At 46.0% G+C, this 17,417-nt stretch overlaps 1 protein-coding gene across 2 annotated transcripts in view; it reads right to left on the bottom strand.

Annotated features, from left to right (window-relative positions):
* The window catches only part of arhgap46a (Rho GTPase activating protein 46a), a 33,470-nt gene extending 16,461 nt beyond the window's left edge, over positions 1 to 17,009 (bottom strand). For both annotated transcript variants that reach the window (XM_071515604.1, XM_071515605.1), the window contains exons 1-2: positions 16,882 to 17,009; positions 4,323 to 4,832 (exon numbers count right to left, since the gene is read on the bottom strand). In XM_071515604.1, coding sequence (XP_071371705.1) covers positions 4,323 to 4,832; positions 16,882 to 16,895 — 524 coding nt within the window. In that variant the 5' untranslated portion in view covers positions 16,896 to 17,009. The remainder of the gene's footprint in view (positions 1 to 4,322; positions 4,833 to 16,881) is intronic.
* Positions 17,010 to 17,417: the final 408 nt, after the last annotated feature.

Here is a 17,417-nt window from a genome sequence, read left to right as displayed (position 1 = left end):
CAGCTGTACATATCTGTGGCTCCCGCTGACCCACCCAGTGAGGAGCGCTGGGCCCGGGCCAGAGGACAGCCACTGGAATCCCTGGTCTCCATGCTGAAGGGACAGCGTGACAGCGAGGCCGAGCCCAACTCGACGCCAGAGGGAGAGACCCGCCTCTGGAATCTGAATAGTGCGTCTACATCTGTTCACGCGAAAACAGATCCCACTGGAGCACACTCTTTGGATTACATGGTAAAACTGGATCCTCTTCACAATCATGAAAGCTGCTCCATAGCAGCCCCACTGCTGTGTGGTTCCCATAACTCAGGGATGTGATCAGGGACACAAACAAAGCAGAAAAAACTGTAATCTCCCATTAAAATGAATGAGATTAAACCCCTGAAAAATACCTTCCCAGCATTCTGCAAGTCAGCTGAAGCAGTCTGTGCTCCATGCCTGAGGCTAGTTCACATGTGGTGCCACTGGTCCTTCATGACTGGAGACATTCCAGCACATCACTCCACCAGAAAGGAAAGCTAACAGTATAAAGCAGTGCTTAAATGATATCTAAAATAAAACAAAAGAGGTTTTGGATACACTGTTCCAATTAGACACATAAAACCGTAGCCAAAATGCCATAAACTGTGCATTTATGAGAGAGAGAGAGTGAAAAGTGGAACGTGTGGAGAAACGGCGTGCAGATAAAAAAGAAATAAGGAAATTGTCACTGCTAACCAGACCAAAGCACTGAGGCACATAACTAGATTGCGAGTTCAAAGTGTAACTTTCACAGAGGAAAAAAAAACCCTACTACATTATTATAGGCAGACTTAAAACGCCATCTGGAGAAAGACAAGAAATGAGCTTACCAGTGTGGAGATAAAACAAGCCTTAGTCTTTCCAGTGTGTGTAAAATGTTGTGGCTAGGTCCTCAGAGTGGTGAGAGATGAAAGCGTGAGAGGCTTGTGCTCCCGCTGTAAACATGTAGACAATGTGTGACTCATTAAAAACTATATCTACCCCATAAGACGCCTCCTCATTTCCTAAATAAATCTACTGGTGATTTCTCCTACATGACTCACGGCCAGACGGTCACAGGCACATGAGGGAGATCTCAACTGTTTTTTGTTTACTTTTACTTTCATATGCAGGAGGTTTTTTTTTGACCTTCCAGCTAAAATAAAACTTCCCCAAAATGGAAACATGAAAGTGAAAAGGATATTTCATTTCACCTCACCTGACACTTGTCACCTTGGAGGATAGTTTCTACATTTACCCTTTATTTCCCCCCAAATTGTCTGCTAAAATGAAAACAACCAACTAAAATAAAAAGTGGCATCCCTTTAAGCACCTGGAACTCATCACACACTGTCTAAATAAAGCCAGCTATCTTGTCTCCTCTTCAATGGGTGGAAGCTGATTCAAACTTGGTACAGTCGGTTCACAAATAAGCAATGTAACACCCTTCAGAGAACTGAGTTTACAAAGTTATTGATATACCAATGCCTGTACAAGGTTTCATGAGAATCTCTCCACAGGAATCTGCATGCGTTAAAGCTAGTTAACAATCTGGAATGGCAAGTTTCAAGTGTCTAATGTCAGCCTGACTGCCTCAGATTGAATGCAGTCGGTCTTTGGAGCGCCGCTATATCATTACAGGGCTAAATGAGAGAGCACATACTAGTCATTTGGTGTTCACTATTCAGCGTACCTAAACTTCCTGCTTAGAGAAAGCTCTCAGTTGACCCTGGGGGACAATTGGGCTTAAGTGAGGGTCTTTCTTCCTTTTAGTGGTCCATTACAGCCTCCAGACCAACCCACAGGACAATGGAGGGCTGTGACCCTGATGTGAACCATCCTGGGTCACTTCTGGGTTGCCTTACACCGCGCTGTCATACGTCTTCAGCAGACATTTAACATCCACTCAAACCCAGCATGTCTTCTGTAACTTGAAAGCAGTATGGGAAGCAGCCCACACACAGCGAGCATGTGCACACACCCGCACACACACACACACAAAAAGATCACAGGTTATCTATGGTGAAATCCTGTACATATGTTACCTGGTAGATGACATAACAACACACAGACACACACTGTGAAAGCTGGGTGAAATCCAGTACAGATGTTACAAGCTAGATGATCTGTAACACCTTTCAGCCCTACATCATGCTAACAGATCAGCTTGCCTTGCCGTGATTGGCATGTTTATCCCTGGAGACAAAGGTATTTTCCTGATGAGCTCCATACGCTCAAAATACTCAGAAATTCCCAGGACATGTGATAAGACTTGGCCAATGAGTAACAGATTTGGCACACCACTCGACACACACAAGCACAACCCCAGGCCTACGCTTCCTACAAGCATGTTCGTACACAAACACAGATATGAGCCTTTGTAGTTACAAAGAGAGGGAGGGAGAGAAAGAGAAAGGAAGCTGAATCAACCAGCCAGTGCATAGAATAATACAGATGGTGTGTTGTGTGGAAACTTTAGAGACTCGTCAATCTTTTATGACCCCTCCCCTGATTTATTCATAGAGCAAAACAAAACTGGCAATGGAAGAACTGGGATTGTCCCATTTCCACAAAAAACGGCATTGTTTTTCAAAAGTCATAAACTATTAAGTCCTCATCTCTTGTCTTCAGCAATGAAGAAAATAGGAAGAAAAAGAACATGACATGTCTAAAATAGCTCAGACTTTCAAGGACAAAATTGAGGAACCTTAAAAAATAGAAATACCCTATAGAACTAAAAAAGCTATGACCGAAAATAGCATGGCCAAAAAGTGGAAGAGGACAATAGCCTCATGAAAGTCCCCAACACTTTTCTGTTCTGGGCGGGACAGTACAATTAGCGGACCTCAAACCACTGTGACCCTTCCAACTCGTCTTCGCTTCAACCTTCTCCCTTGCTCTTACCCGCTGATCCTTGTCATTATCAATAAGTCTGGCTGCTAGCTGAAGAAGAGAATGTCTCTGAGCTGCTACTCCCTAAGCCCAAACATCAGACGACCCAGTTTGTTTTCATCCATTTTGAGCTGTCACATTCCACCCTCTCTCTGCATTGCGTGGTGGTTTCTAATTACCTGCTAAGAGAGGGTGGCCGGTGAGCATGTGAGGCGCCATATGGCTAAGCAGGGTATCAAGCCTCTGTGGGCTAAAGACTCGTCAGCCTTACTCTCAGGAACACAGCTGGCCATTGTTTTGGGGGGGGGAGACAGAAAGGGTTCTGGGAAAGGTTGAGTCACTGGGGCAGAGCAGGACCCTGTGGGGAGTTTTAACACTCCCCACACACACCAGGGGCAATGCGAGGAGGCCTCCAGGAGTATCCTTCAACAGCCTTGGCTGAACGATTGGTTCCCCCTCTACCTTTACGTAATCCCAAGGGGTCGGAGGGCCAGAGATGAGGCCTCCTACTGGCCAAGGTGAGGTGCAAGAAGAGCCAGGAGGAACCGGAGAGCCCGAGTCGCTGCTGCAGAGCCTCTAGAAACAGCAGGGTTCGCCTGTTTATAGCCAGATGGAATGTAGCGGTTCTGCTTGTTATCAGCCCTAAACAGACAACACTCTCTCACATGCCTCTCATGCATGCTATGTATTTACACACATATCTTTAAACCCTGAAATTACATCGAATGAGTGCATCCAGTCACATTTGGCCCAAGATGGTTTGAGCTTACACCCATCAGAGGCGTTACAGTCTTTGATGGCCTGGAGCCTAGGTTTGTTTTAGGAAAATGAAATGAGCATAGGAGCAGAGCAGAGTGGGGTGGTGGTGAGCACACAGAAGGACACTAAGACGGCCCCAGTGGCCCTGGGCCAGGGGAAATAGAAGTGGCATGTCTGGAATCTGGCTGGGAGGGAGAGATGGTGGTTTGGACGAGGCCACAACGCCAAGCACATGATGGGGTCTCTGAATGGTTTACTGTTAGGGGCCACTCTGCACCAACACCACTAGCGAGAGGGGGGAAATGTCATGCTCTATAATATGACTGCACCCCCATCTCCCCATTTGGTAGCGATTTGCTGAAATGACCGTGCACGGTTCACAGGCAATACTATGGAAACAGGGGACATATGGAATGTTCAGATAAGTGAGAATGAAAATAGAAAGGCAGTTTGAGATCAGCCTGGCTGGTCAAAAGTCAAAATAATCCAATGAGTTCTTATAGCCTGAGCATTTGAAAGTCATTAGGAGTCACTGTGCCACATGCTGTGATGACTATCACATTTCCCCCCATTTCTCCTGGTAATATGATCCCCTAATGATTAAGCACAATTCCCTTTCCGGCTTTACAGTAGAAGCTGCCGCGGTCTGGTGGTAAAGTTTAGGTCAGGCTTACCTCTGCGGTTCTTTGCTGCCATCTGCACTGTGTTCAGTGCTGCTGCCGTCTCCCTGGGATCTGTCGTCTGCTGCCGGCTCCGGCTCGGGGTCGGCGGTCTCTTTCTCAGCGGTCTCTGGGGCTCTGGGGAGTGGGGTGTCTCTGTCCTGCTCAAGCAGAGGGGTGCGGCGCCCCTGGCTCCCTACGCTGCCGATACTCCCCGTGGTCCCATGGTGGTGCCTCTCCACGGAACCCGCAACCCGCTTGGCCTCACTGCAGCGCTTCATGGCCTGGAGCTGGGAGAGGGGCACTATATCTCCTCCCTGGGGTCGATGCCAGACGGTGCGACGCCCGGCAGAGTTATAATAGTAGAAACGGCCACTGTGGGGGTCGAACAGCTCCCACCACTGGTTGCCGTCAGCCTGGCGGACAGGAGCGCCTAGCGGGGGTTCCCAGCCGCACTCGCCGGTGGTCAGGTTCACATACATGCGCTCTCGAGAGCGCGGCTCCAGGATCTCCACCCAATCAGAGCTGAGTGAAGAGAAAGAGAAGAAGGGGATCATTAGAACAGACGACATAAATAGGGAAAAGTGTTTTTTACAGCTGAAAATGGCAACAGATTATTCACCACCAGGATATGATGACACATTACAGAAGCCACGGTCACGCCTGAGTACTCATCAACTAGACAAGCTGTAAACAACTCACACTGTTTGACAGACTGAGAAGCATGAAAATGCCCACTTGTCCATATGGAGAGAGTGTGAATGTTTGTGTCCCCTGCATGTGTCCATCTGTAAGCGTGTGTGTGTGTGTATGTATCAGCAGTGATGTCATCACTGCAACAGTGTGTGTGTGTGTGTGTGTGTGTGTGTGTGTGGTACGCTCCCTGACTAAGGAGACAGGTGGACACTCTCAGTGAGACACCAGGCATGGAGTCAGCAGGGCCCAAAGAGAACCATACGCTCTCAGTGCTACTAATGCAAAAACCACCTAGCTGAACTACAGTCCAACAAAACCGGCTAACAACAGCTAGCTCAGCACAACGCACAAAGAGAGACAGAGCGGGGGTGCAGGAGAGAGAGAGAGACAGAGACAGAGAGACAGACAGAGAAAGAGAGGGAGAGAGAAATACACAAACAGACAACCCAATTTACAGAAATGTACAGGTCATAGATAAGAGGGACAACCAATCTCAGACGTAATTAGACCGTGAACTGAATTTCAGAGAAATAGTAGGACACTCTCTATCTGTGTTAAACGAATAAGCGTAGATTGCCAATGAACGATATCACCCCAGGTTATGGGCCTATGCTACAGCTACCTACAAAAAATCAGGGTCAACAAAAAAAAGCATGACAAATAAGCAAGTGCTGCAGTTTGCTGGTGCTATATATCCAGGTCATGCTACCCTTTAGAGGGCTCCATTATGTCTCCTTTGATCTAGTTCCCTAATGCAGAGCGGCCTTAACTGTGCCAACAAATCCATGTGGGAACATTGAGAACAGCCAGCGAGAGTCCATTCACTGGACTAAGCATCACAGTTGAAGGCCAGAGCGAGGGAGGACAGGAATTAGGAGATAGAGGTACAGAGTTGAGGAAAAAGCTCCACCGTGAACACAAAATATCCAATAAATCACAACGCTCCATCCTCTTCGCTTGTATAATGACAACTTGAGGGTCTGTCAAGGCTAGCCTTTTTCTTTTCGCTGTAACCCATCCAAGTCCGGCCTAGTATCTTTGAAAGAACAAGGCCGATGGGGAGGGATTAGTGTTATTGGAATCTGCCATAGGTTTGGATCTTTTCCCAGCCTCCTCAGTATAGAAAAGCTCTTTTTTTCCTGTCACGCCAGTCACAGCGATACGAGCCCGCTGTCCAGGCTACCTGTGGCGATGAGAGGGGGCATGATGCCCAGCGTGGGCAATAGTGCCCACAATGACCACCAAATACCCACATTGGTTCCTTGTGTGGCTGCCAAATCAACCCTGTGCCCGCCCCTGGCCTCAGAAATAGACACAGAGGAGCATGGTGCCAGTCAGGTCTGCCAGGGTTACCATGTTACTCTGCTGGCTACAAACCTCACTGGGAACAACCGCTGCTCTCCGTTTTGAACTGCACAGCCTTGAGTAGATCTGCTGTGCCGATCTATCAGGTGTAGGCCTAAGCCTTCTCTTCTCTGTTGCCCACACCAGGCCCAGGCTCTCCATATTATCTTCCAACAGCCAGGTAAACATAGAGAGAACATGGAGGGGATAAAGGAGCCTTCCACAGCCTGCCTACCCATGAGTCACTGCTCTACGCTGGGAAGCCATCTGGCCCTGTCACTCACACCAGGCACAGATAAAGCCCCGCTCTCAACACTCAACATGGTTTTAATGTTGCATTTCTAACCCACATGGGACAAAGAAAAGAGAGGATTCTCTTAGAGTAGGGAAATTTACACCAGCCCTATGTTTTTCTTAAAGGCAATAGCTGCCAAAGTCTATAATGTGCCAGAGGTAAAGATTAAGAAATGTTAGTGCGCAATGTGTGAATCAGAGGGAAACAGTTTGACTGTTTGTCTGTGTGAGGGTGTTTGTGTGTGATCAGGGGTTGGGATCATTATAGGGGAGTTTTGTTGTTTACAAGTCTGACTGCTCACAAAAGAGAGGGTCCTACAGCGAGGCCCCACTGTCTGAGGAGACGACTTTAACACTGATTAGATCCACGCCGGCTTAATGGGGGGAAGCGCTTCAAATAATGGGGCATTCAAAGCAGAGGCCTAAGCAGTCAATACCGCCCCACACATACCCAAGCCTTCGTCCCTTTACTGCTCTCCCAGCTTCCTAAAGAGGCATTCCCACACAGAGAACCTGATCTCTCCACGCTGGATTCCTTGCTATTCAACTCTGTGTTTGTCATTACATTATTGTAAATGCAGTGTTTCCGCCTAAAACAAAACAAACCAATCGCTCATGGATCGCACATCTATACTCCAATATCAAACATGGAGTGAAATAAAGCAGAGAATGTGTCCCGCCTATGCTTTCATTGAGTTCCAAATCTTCATAGCAGCGGTGCAGCACTGCTGCTGTGACTATATTGGGAATCAGTGAAAGAGCAATAACGCTGGTGAGAGGTGGCCAGGATAGCATGTAAAGGGCCACACTGCGTCCTCAACACCCTGACAGGAAACCAGGGTTTGAGGGTCAACTGCAAAAGCCACGGCTGACCGGAGGGGAGCAGTATGGGGTGTAATGGTTGCATAAGGACTTTTCCTTCTGGGTAAATAAACAGCATTTAGTGCTGAGAGCGAGCCCGCTGGGCTCTGTTGACACGACCAGATAAGCAGGAAGACAGACCGGTGGTCAGGTTCTGATATTCCTGGAACATCGCTTCTGGGATTACTTACACAACATGAGAAACTTCCATTATACGGGTTTGTTTAATGCCATGTGACTGAAGTGTGACATCCCTTACCTGCTTTACATTACTGTGGAGAACCTCTTTAAGATGAAGAGATACTGCAGTTACCAGGGTTGAGGTCAATACACTTTGAATTCCCAAAATTTAGATTACAAATTGAATTTGTAATTCCAATATATCTATTTTTTTAATAGATTAGATATAAGAAAACCTTTTATGGCAAAAGTTTTCTTGCTGTTGTATTTTGAAGTGATCCAACTTCCTTAAGTGAATGAATTGTAAATGAATTGAAAGCCACCCTGGTAGCTACTGATTCCTGGTGAGAAGTTGGTGAAGAGAGGTGTCTGTAACACCATGGCCAAGCTAAACCTACTCTACCCAAGGCCATTTGCTCACTGATGAGAGAGGGAGACATAAAAGTAAAGCGCAGGTCTCTGAACGACCGAGGCAGTCAGCCTCTCGCTGCAAATGTTCATAAATGGTTTGGAATGCAGTCTGCACCAGCTCGGCGAAGTTAAACTCCAGCCGAAATGTTTTATAATGAACTATAATTAACTTATTACACACGCGTTGTCCTATGACCAAAGGACACGGCACCTGATTTACCTCTGGAAAACTCAATCTAATTGAAGCAGACTTGTATGTAGGGGAGACCCCTATTAGAATAAAGGGTTTGTGTAGCCCTAAACCAGCACCTCACTGCCTTCAGTAAACATTGGCACGGATACGATGCGGAGATGAAAAATAACAGCTATGTGAGCAGTAAACTAATACTGTGTTTAGGAGCAAGCGGAAAAATATTGACTCCTTAAAGGGGCATTTTTCTGATAATTTACCTCCTAGTTTGCACTTACTTTGGCTGCAACTGATTCTAACAGAAAGATTTACAGAAAGATGTTCTTTTAGTTGATTAAATAATTGGTCGCTATGCTTTGATTCTCTAGTCTAAGTATATATATCAATTTAATTTCATGGAAACTATTTTTCCAACAGTCTATCCCTAACTGAGGATTTGGGCCATGCTTTTCTTTCCATCTAACCTACATTGTTTCACTGAACCCTCATTAACACAACAGGGGTTCAGTATACACCGGATGACATGACACGGTTAACAACTTTAAGAGTTTAAGAGAAAAACTCTTAAACCAAACAAAATTTTGCAAGACTGTTCACAGCTTTGGAATATTTTGGAACTGTTTTGTGGTGAAGTGTATCTTTAACAATGGTGTTTCAATCTCATTCTCTTGATGGGAGAACACATTCTCTGCTCTCCCATGGCACACAGGGTCGTTGTCTCCCATTTGGGTCAAGGAGAAGTTTCAGCAGCCGATGGTTATTCCAGAGTGACTAAAAATATGGCTTGTCAAACTGTAAAAAAAGACACCTCTACAACACAGAGCACGCAACGGAGCTCTGCACAGAGACCAAGAGGCCAAAACTGACACATGCTTGCACGCACACAAACACACACACACAAACACACCCTCTTAACCATCCTGTTTCTCCCTGTCCCGATGTGCCAGAGGTCTCCTTGCGAAGAAGAAATACTTCATCTATCATCTACAATTTACAGTCAACTCCAAAAATAACTGTAGATCTGAGAGCAGTTTCCCAGAGCAAGGGAAACAACAGAATATAGCTCATGGAATCTGCTCCATTGTTCTAAGCCAACTCAAAGTGTAAATGGCACTTTTCCCAGCAGTGGAAAACATAGAGGACTGGACAATACATTGTCCAGAAATAGGGCAACACACAGCCTTGTGTCATTGTTCAGCTTTGGATTTCAATCAAACTCAAATACCAATGTGACTGTTGATTCCATCAGAAAGATAAACTGTACACAGAGAAAGATTTTTTTGCTCTGAGTAGCTTAGCTTTTTGACCAGACAAGAGCAGCAGCTTTTTATCAGACAATCTAGTAATGGCTGAAATGCAGCTTAACGCTCCAATGCCATTGTGGCATTTTTGATGGACAGATAGGACGTCAGAAATCAAGCCAAATGGGGGTATTATTGCATTCATTTGTCCATAAATGTGTTAAGGTGACACAATAGGCACCAGTGAGCCAGTTAAGCTCCCATTTACCATTTAGTACTCTCGTAAAGTAACCTCTAACCTCTCCTTACAACAGACTATTCTGAGTCGGCCTCTGTGGCCTGTGACTGTCCCTGGTGGACCCAGGCGGGCTGCTGTTTCACACAGGGCCTGCCATTCATCTAGGAAACCTTAGCGCTCTGTTCACCAGCCACAGCAACAAGTGCCAAGGTCCGCCCTGGCCGGTATATTTACAGACCTGCTATTTCCGATTTAGAGACATAAAACATCCTTTCTCCTCAGATACTGGCTTTAAAAATAAAAGTCTCTGCTAAGAGAAGAGAAAGGCATTTACTCACCTAGCAGCACAATTTACAAAACCCTATCAAAAGTGTAGAAACAACAATGGGACCCCAAACCTGTGTTATGCTGAGAAAGACTGTTAATGTTTTTTCAACGGTAATTTGCTGTCATCGAGCAGGCAGAGGCCTGTACCTCAATATGATACACGCAGTGATCTGCCAAAGGCGGACTTCTGTTTGATTATGTATAAACCATGTACAAAGTCTATTCAGCAAGGCTGCTAGGCAACCTGCTTATCTAAATATTGTAAAACAAGAGTAGGGACATGAACCGACTACCGAGTGTGCCTGGCAGTAGCTCCAGTAGCTGTGACTAACTCGGAGCGTAACCATGAACCTGGCACAGTGAGCGCTGTGGCCACGGTCCCCTTTACTGGAGTGGAACAGGGCAACAGCTCTAGCATGTGTAACACCATCAACGGCTCAGCAGCACTGGAAAGGAATGGCTGCACTGGAACAAACGGGGAGGCACGCTCAATAAGACTCAGGGAAAACAGTATTTGGCCACACTTTCCACTTTAAAATTTACATACTGAGGTGACACGGTTATATTTCTGCGTGTCATTTTGTTGTTTCTTTTTGATCACATCCAAGCTGCAGTCAGGATGTCTGGTTGCTGGTTTTATGGAACGGAGCTCAGTTCATTTACAGTTGCGTGATGACGATCAGCCTTTGTTGAACCAAATGCTGTTTCTGTTTGAAACAGAGCTGGGACATGCGGGTCATCATTGTGCAGGATGGGCTGGCAGGCTCCCACACCCTGCCCAGGCCGTCCCGAACAATCAGAGGGAGAGGGGAGAGTGCACATGTTTCAGATGACAGAAAAAAGCCCTGCACCTGTCATACAAGCATTCTTTGGCCCTTTTGTTTAACACCTCCCGTTCCTGCCGCTCCACCCGGGTCAGGGGTCACAAAAACCCAAAGCACAATTGGTTTCTGTGTATGCGTTTGTGTCGTGTATAATTTAACAACAAACAAACCGGCACAAGGACTGCCGAGTCTGTTACAGAGTAATGGACTTCTGAGAGGCGACTTGGCATTCATCCCCACAGCAACCCTCATAAAGTTAATGCTAGGGGGTGAGACGATGTGCACTTGTTATAATGCTCTCCGACTTTAACAAGATAGTGCTTCTTAAACCAGGCCCACAGGCTGCATTCTGCCTTCTTTAGACTTCTAACCCTGTTTAGAATTTCTATGGGCTTATTTGCCATCTCATTAACTCTACTGTAATGTTAAATACCCTGATAAATGCCTTCCTCTGTAGATAACTATGGCCTGTGTATGTGTGTGTGGTGGGGTTGCGTTGCCTTTAGGCATGGGGCTATCCATGCTGCATACCGACTGCCCATGAAGAGTTCATATGACCAAAAGGGAGTGAAAATCTATGGATGACTGGATGTTGGGGTGATAAATGGTGTTCAAAGAGGATTATATACGCATCAGTCCTACCTGTGGGACTTCTAAAAGCTGACAGCAGTGTTGATCACGTCTCAAACAGGTCTATACCTTTTCTCCCTACTCCTCCTCCCCTCCCCTCTTTCTCTGTCACCCTTCAGCAGCAGTTGTTGGTGTCCATTCCTCACTCGTCCTCTGCTGACATTGGCAAACGAGGCGCAGGGGTCGTTTTTCACAGCGGGACACGTCAGGCATGATAGAGCCGGCCGTGTGCGAGCCGACCAAGGCGCAGGAGAGGCAGGGTGCCAAGGAGGGGAAGAGAGGTAAAGCGCTTTAAAACCAAACAGCCGGGAAGCCACATGCCTGGCAGAGAGAACAAGGCCAGGGTGGGAGGATAAAGAAGAACAGAGGGGGAGATTCTTGATCTCACTCTGTCGCCCGGTTCACCTCCATAAGGCCTGCGACTAGACAGCCAGTGTGCAAGGATAAGACGTTAACAAGCTGTTGATATTGGGTGTGGCAGTTCTGTTATTACTGTACTGAACTGCTGAAAACAGTATAGATACAGTACAGTCCCATGGCGTATTCGGCATGAGGCATATAAGTAAGAATCTTCACAATAATACATCTTAAAGTTCCTTTTATTAATTAGATACTGCTCAATAAAGAACGGAAAATGCTGTGTGGAAAATGATTTTCTCAAGTGCTGTAAGCCATGATGAAGTTTGATAGCACACAGGTATAGAGGACTTAAGTGTCTCAGGCCCACCTGGCTGATCTGAATTTGCTTCTTGATGTCTTGGTAAAAGCATAAACAAACTTCACCACCACATTACACACCTTCTGTGACCACAATTTCATTTCTGCCAAAGAAAGTCACGTGCAGTATTTCTACTGCAGGAGACGTATTACTAGGAAATGTCAGCAATTGCCAAGCATGAGTCAATATTCTTCCAATGAAGTCATTCATCTTGTCTAGTATCACCTGTGAACAGTACGAATATAGTTCTGAGTCACTTAAGTGACTCCACACACCTGAAGCCCTGAGAACCAGATGGTCTACACTAGCCTATATGGTGTGCCATAATTGGACATGGGGTCTATTTGAATGCAATTGTCCAACTCAAAATGCAAAGGAGTGGACTTTACACAACTTTCTAGCTTTCAGCACAATGCCCAGTTGTCAGTTGTGCTCAGCAGGGTACAAAGGAATATATCCCCCACCTCCCTGTGAAAGACGGGCACATTAACACACTGCTCCATTACAATGAGGAGAGATGGAGAAGTCAGAAAAATATCCCCGCTTGTTTTACTCCACAACGGTGTCTTGTTTTACGTAAGCCTGTGGGGTCTCTGAGAAGAGAAAAAAGGTTACCTAGCTGACAAGCATGTCCTGTGATGACTCACAATCATATGCATTACAAAGCCTGTGCAGCTCACCCTATTCTAATGCCTGTGATGGCACAGAACAATGCACACTGTTGTCAGATCAACAGGCAGACTTCATTCAACGAGAACTCTCTCTGTTGCCTTCCCACAGGGGTGCCCAGCCAATCAGAGCCACAACGGGGAGGAGCTTGGGACATGTATACGAGGTCTGGGGTGACCTCCTTCAACAGCTGCCCTAATCCAGATCTAGAGACAGTTTCCCCCTCTCTTGGCACTGGATTAGACCGGATCTCACAAGGTCGTTCCACCACCTTCAGCACGGCCAGTCTTTCCCATGCTGCTTTCCAACTACCGATTTTACATGGCCTGAGTGAATTAATTCCCTCTCCCTGCCAATGTTTGCCCCCACTGCAACAAGCCGATTCTTCATGAGGTGTGAGATAATAGTGCCTATACCTCGCCAATGGCTCCAGGAGAACATTTTTGCGTTGGCAGTCTTGAATGCTACTTTAGATACCTTCTCCGCACTCCGCCTACAAACTAACCACAGAGAAGCAGCGCCCTGTGATTTCTGTATGGAGAGTATTGTCTTGTCCCGCCATCCTGCTCTTCCTCCCACTAATGCAGCAGCCTTCAGCAGAAATGCTGGGAACTTCCGGCCCCCTCTCCGCTCTCTAGAACAGTCAGTGTCTGTATGAGACACAAGGCAGCAACAGGGTCACTAAATCCCCTTTTATAGGGGCGAGCCTGACCAACAGCAGCCCATGTCCTTCCTAAAATCCTCCCCTTTCCCCACTTTGTCTAAGAGCATATAGGGACTTTTCAGGTCAGAAGACTGTGGACGAGAGTGAACATGTGCAGGAGAAGCCGAGGACAGGGATCAGAGTGTTTACCACATACAGGCCAGCCTCTCTGTCCACTGCACCAGCTGTCAGAGCCAGCGAACAATGGGGTCACTTGTCCAAACAAGAGAAACGAATGAACCGATTAGGATATAATTGTGCTTAATAGACCTCAGCATTCATTGCCCAAACTTTATCTTGTCCGATCGTTTGGGGTCAAACATGTAACGAATGAAGACATGTTCTGCAGGGCCTTTAAAAGAAAAGCTTATGCTGCTTCAACCTCTGCCATCTGCTTGCTGTCTAAAAAAAACTTTCCATTAGTTTTTGACCTCCTCAGCTATGACCAGTGGCGGTCTGTAACTTCATTTTGAGTTGGACCACACCACCCCCCCCAATCCGCCCCTGCTGACATGACAAACGAGGCCAGAGTCTAATCCCAGAGCAGAGTTACAGGGTGAGGGGGGGTCAGTGGGTGGCCAAGGAGCCACACAGGAAAGAAATGTCCGGATTGTCCTCTGGAGGAAGTCGGGCTGCTGACGGCAGGTCCTCCAGGATTAGAAATGCAGAGCAGCCTGGTGAAGATGTTAACGCTGGGTCCGTCTGGGCCTGAAGGGAGGAGTGTGGCAGATAATGAGCTAAGGGGCCATCGCTGGGGATCCATGGTGTAGAGATGGATTAATATTGTCCTCATAATTACAGACTTTTAGGTTGTGGCAGGAGTCAAATGGGACACTGCTTCCAAAGAGGTTATGGCTGGGGCACTGAAATGTCCCGACACTAACCTCTTTTAAAAGTAGGCTTAAAACATTTCTTTTCTCTGAAGCCTTTGACTAGGTTTCATCACTGTGTATTTAAGTATATCTGTGTGCGTGTGTGTGGTTGTGTTTGGGTGTGTAGGTACATGTGGGTGCCTGTGCATGCGTGCTTTTGTGGAGGAGGGTTTGATATATATTGTTATAACAGGTTTGCACTACTTTTGTGGGCTTTTTAATTGATTTTACGTAGAACACAGTGAGTTTCCTTGTGTCTATGACAGCTCACTAGAATTATGACTAGTACTTAACTCTTTAGAGCAGATGACTCATTTATATGTATCCTTACCACCCACTAGAAGGTCTGACCAAACCCACATGTTATCCTGTATAATGCCAGCGAGTGGTGATCAGAACACTTAACATCAGGTTAAACTAAGTGTGGGTCAGGAAGTTAAGCCAGCTCTTTATCCCCACAGAGGAAGGGTTCAAAATGTCAGCGGTTGTACAGGGATAGACAAATGTGGTCGGACAAATCACCCCGACCTGGCTACATCGTCTTTGTGGTGGGTCTTAGAGAATCAAAGTCGGATCAAAAGCGTGTACAGAGTGTTAAGAACATTGATCTTCAGGGATGTGACCAGCATTACAGTAAAAAAAAAAAGCAGCAAAGAAGGGGTGGAAAGCTGGAAAACAGGATTTGAAGTTGTCTAAAAAAAAACTCAAATCCTGAAAAAAAAAAGAAAAAAGAAAAATCTCGTCCATAGATCTTTCATCATTGTTTCAACATGTCACAACCCAAAACAAGCAATTGGCACTGGAGCACAATGTTCAAAACCACGCTTCCTCTCAATGGGCCAATCAAACAGGTCTATCGTCAGATCCATTGTAGGATGGACGTCCTGCCTTAGCATTGTCATTGTCAAAAGGCCCACCTTTAACCAGGGTAACGTTGCTAGGGGAATGCTGTGTTTTGTTCTCTTTTGTCTGCCTGCTATTGTGAGCCAGCAGAGTAAACAGTGAGAAAACATCCTATTGTAGCTCCTCTTAGCTCACACAGTCTAACTTAAGAGAAGTTGTGGGAGGCTGCAAGGCTAATGGCATGGACCAAACTGGAGTATGATGTGTTGTTGTGTTACACAGATGGAGAAGTGAACACGTCTGCAGAAACCAACACCAAGCAGATGCTACCAACAGCTTATGAGATGGTAGGACCGGCTGGGCAGGGAGAGGTAGAAAACTGCTGCGCCCAGGAAGTCAGGTTGGTGTAGCATGTCAACCTGAACTGCCTCAGGCTATATACATGACTCCTATCTGGACAGCCTGCTTCTCAGACCCTCCACATGACTCATTACACAACTGGAGGTCCCACCGGAGGAGGAATGTAAGACATCAAAAGATTCTGGAAACTTCAATTTCAGCCATTAAAACTCTGAACTGTGCAAAGTCACAGCACTACCATGAGACGTTTAAACCTGCACTGTTATATGAATTATGTGTATTATGCCTAAACAGTTGAGGTTAAAAATAGAAGGGAACCAAACCAGCTTATCCTATATATCTAACATATGCAGTAGCTTTAAATAGAGTAAGAATTAAAGCAAACCATCTGTCTCAAGCAACTTTTGAAAGCTAAACAACGTTTTTAATGCACATCTGCAGTCCAAGCAGATGGTGGAGAATATCAACATGTGTGGATCAAACCAGTAAAGCTAATAGCCCCAGTTAGCTTCCACCAGTAAAAAAAGGATTGCAACAAATGGGCTGTGGAACATTTGTCTTCCGTTTAGGTTATTGGTCTCTTAACCACAGCAAAGAGTTAGCTGAGCCAATTTGTGGACCAGTTTGAGAAAAATCAAAAGAGGAACCTGGTGATTATAGGAAAACCAAGAAAGGAAGCTAAATCTTTTCCCCCATATACTTCAAAAATACTGACACTGTCAACGTGAGACGAAACCTATGTGACAAACTTCTCCCAGTTTTCCAAGCCTTGTGCTAGCCTGCCACATAATAGTTTATAATGTTATAATTGCCAATATGTGCCATAACACAGTCAAACCACTCACAGTTTTACGTTAGCAAAATGCCATTTGAATTTCAACCATTCAGAAAAATCTATGCCACCTACTTTCTTCACATTCCTGGATTTTCTCAATCGTGTATTTCATTTTCACAAACTGTAACAAACACTGAAGTTGTTTAAATTACCTATAAACTTGTTAAAATAACTTGCATACACTGAAACAATGCAACTATCCATTGAGTGGCGTGGTCTTGTTCACCACAGTCACTGTCTGCTGTCGGGACGGCGGGGTTATAGCGAAGCAAGTAAACTGCAATAAACTTTCTCCAGTCAACTTTGTATCAGTTTCAAATGGATAGAGCCCGACTTACCTTGTCCCGGCCATTTTCTTCACATTGTAATCAAAGCGTAAATAAAGGAGGAAAAAGTATTTTGCGGTTGTTGATTTCGGGATGGGGATTAAGTTTTTCTCAGCGCATAGAGCGGAGTAGTGCGTACGGGACGGTCCTCCGGTAGTGAATCCGATATGGAGTCTCCGCCTCTGCACGTGAGTCATAGGTTGGGATGGGGGTCACCCAGTCTGTATCTACCCCCCCCCCCCCCCCCCCCCCCCCCCCCCACACACACACACACACACACACACACACACACACACACACACACACACAACACACACACACAATAAATCCCTCGACTCCCCCTGGCTGGCGTTGTTGACGGGACAAGCTAGTTAACTTCCCATCAACTAGGCTATGTGAATAACTTTTCATCAGTGCAGGGGCGTCAAGATGAGATATCACTTTATTTATGGGTTTAAATTCATTAAACCCATAACGTATATTTTTGGGGACACATGGTTGTGATAGTACGTTGTTAGACGTACAGACACAAACACAGTTTAGACATG

Source organism: Centroberyx affinis, unplaced genomic scaffold, assembly GCF_046629955.1.
Source record: "Centroberyx affinis isolate AG114_WGS23_722 - 3 ecotype Tasmania unplaced genomic scaffold, CSIRO-AGI_Caff_v1 ptg000361l_1, whole genome shotgun sequence".
Lineage (NCBI taxonomy): Eukaryota > Metazoa > Chordata > Actinopteri > Beryciformes > Berycidae > Centroberyx > Centroberyx affinis.
Note: the sequence above shows the minus strand (reverse complement) of the source record. Positions and strands in the feature narration are given on the sequence as shown.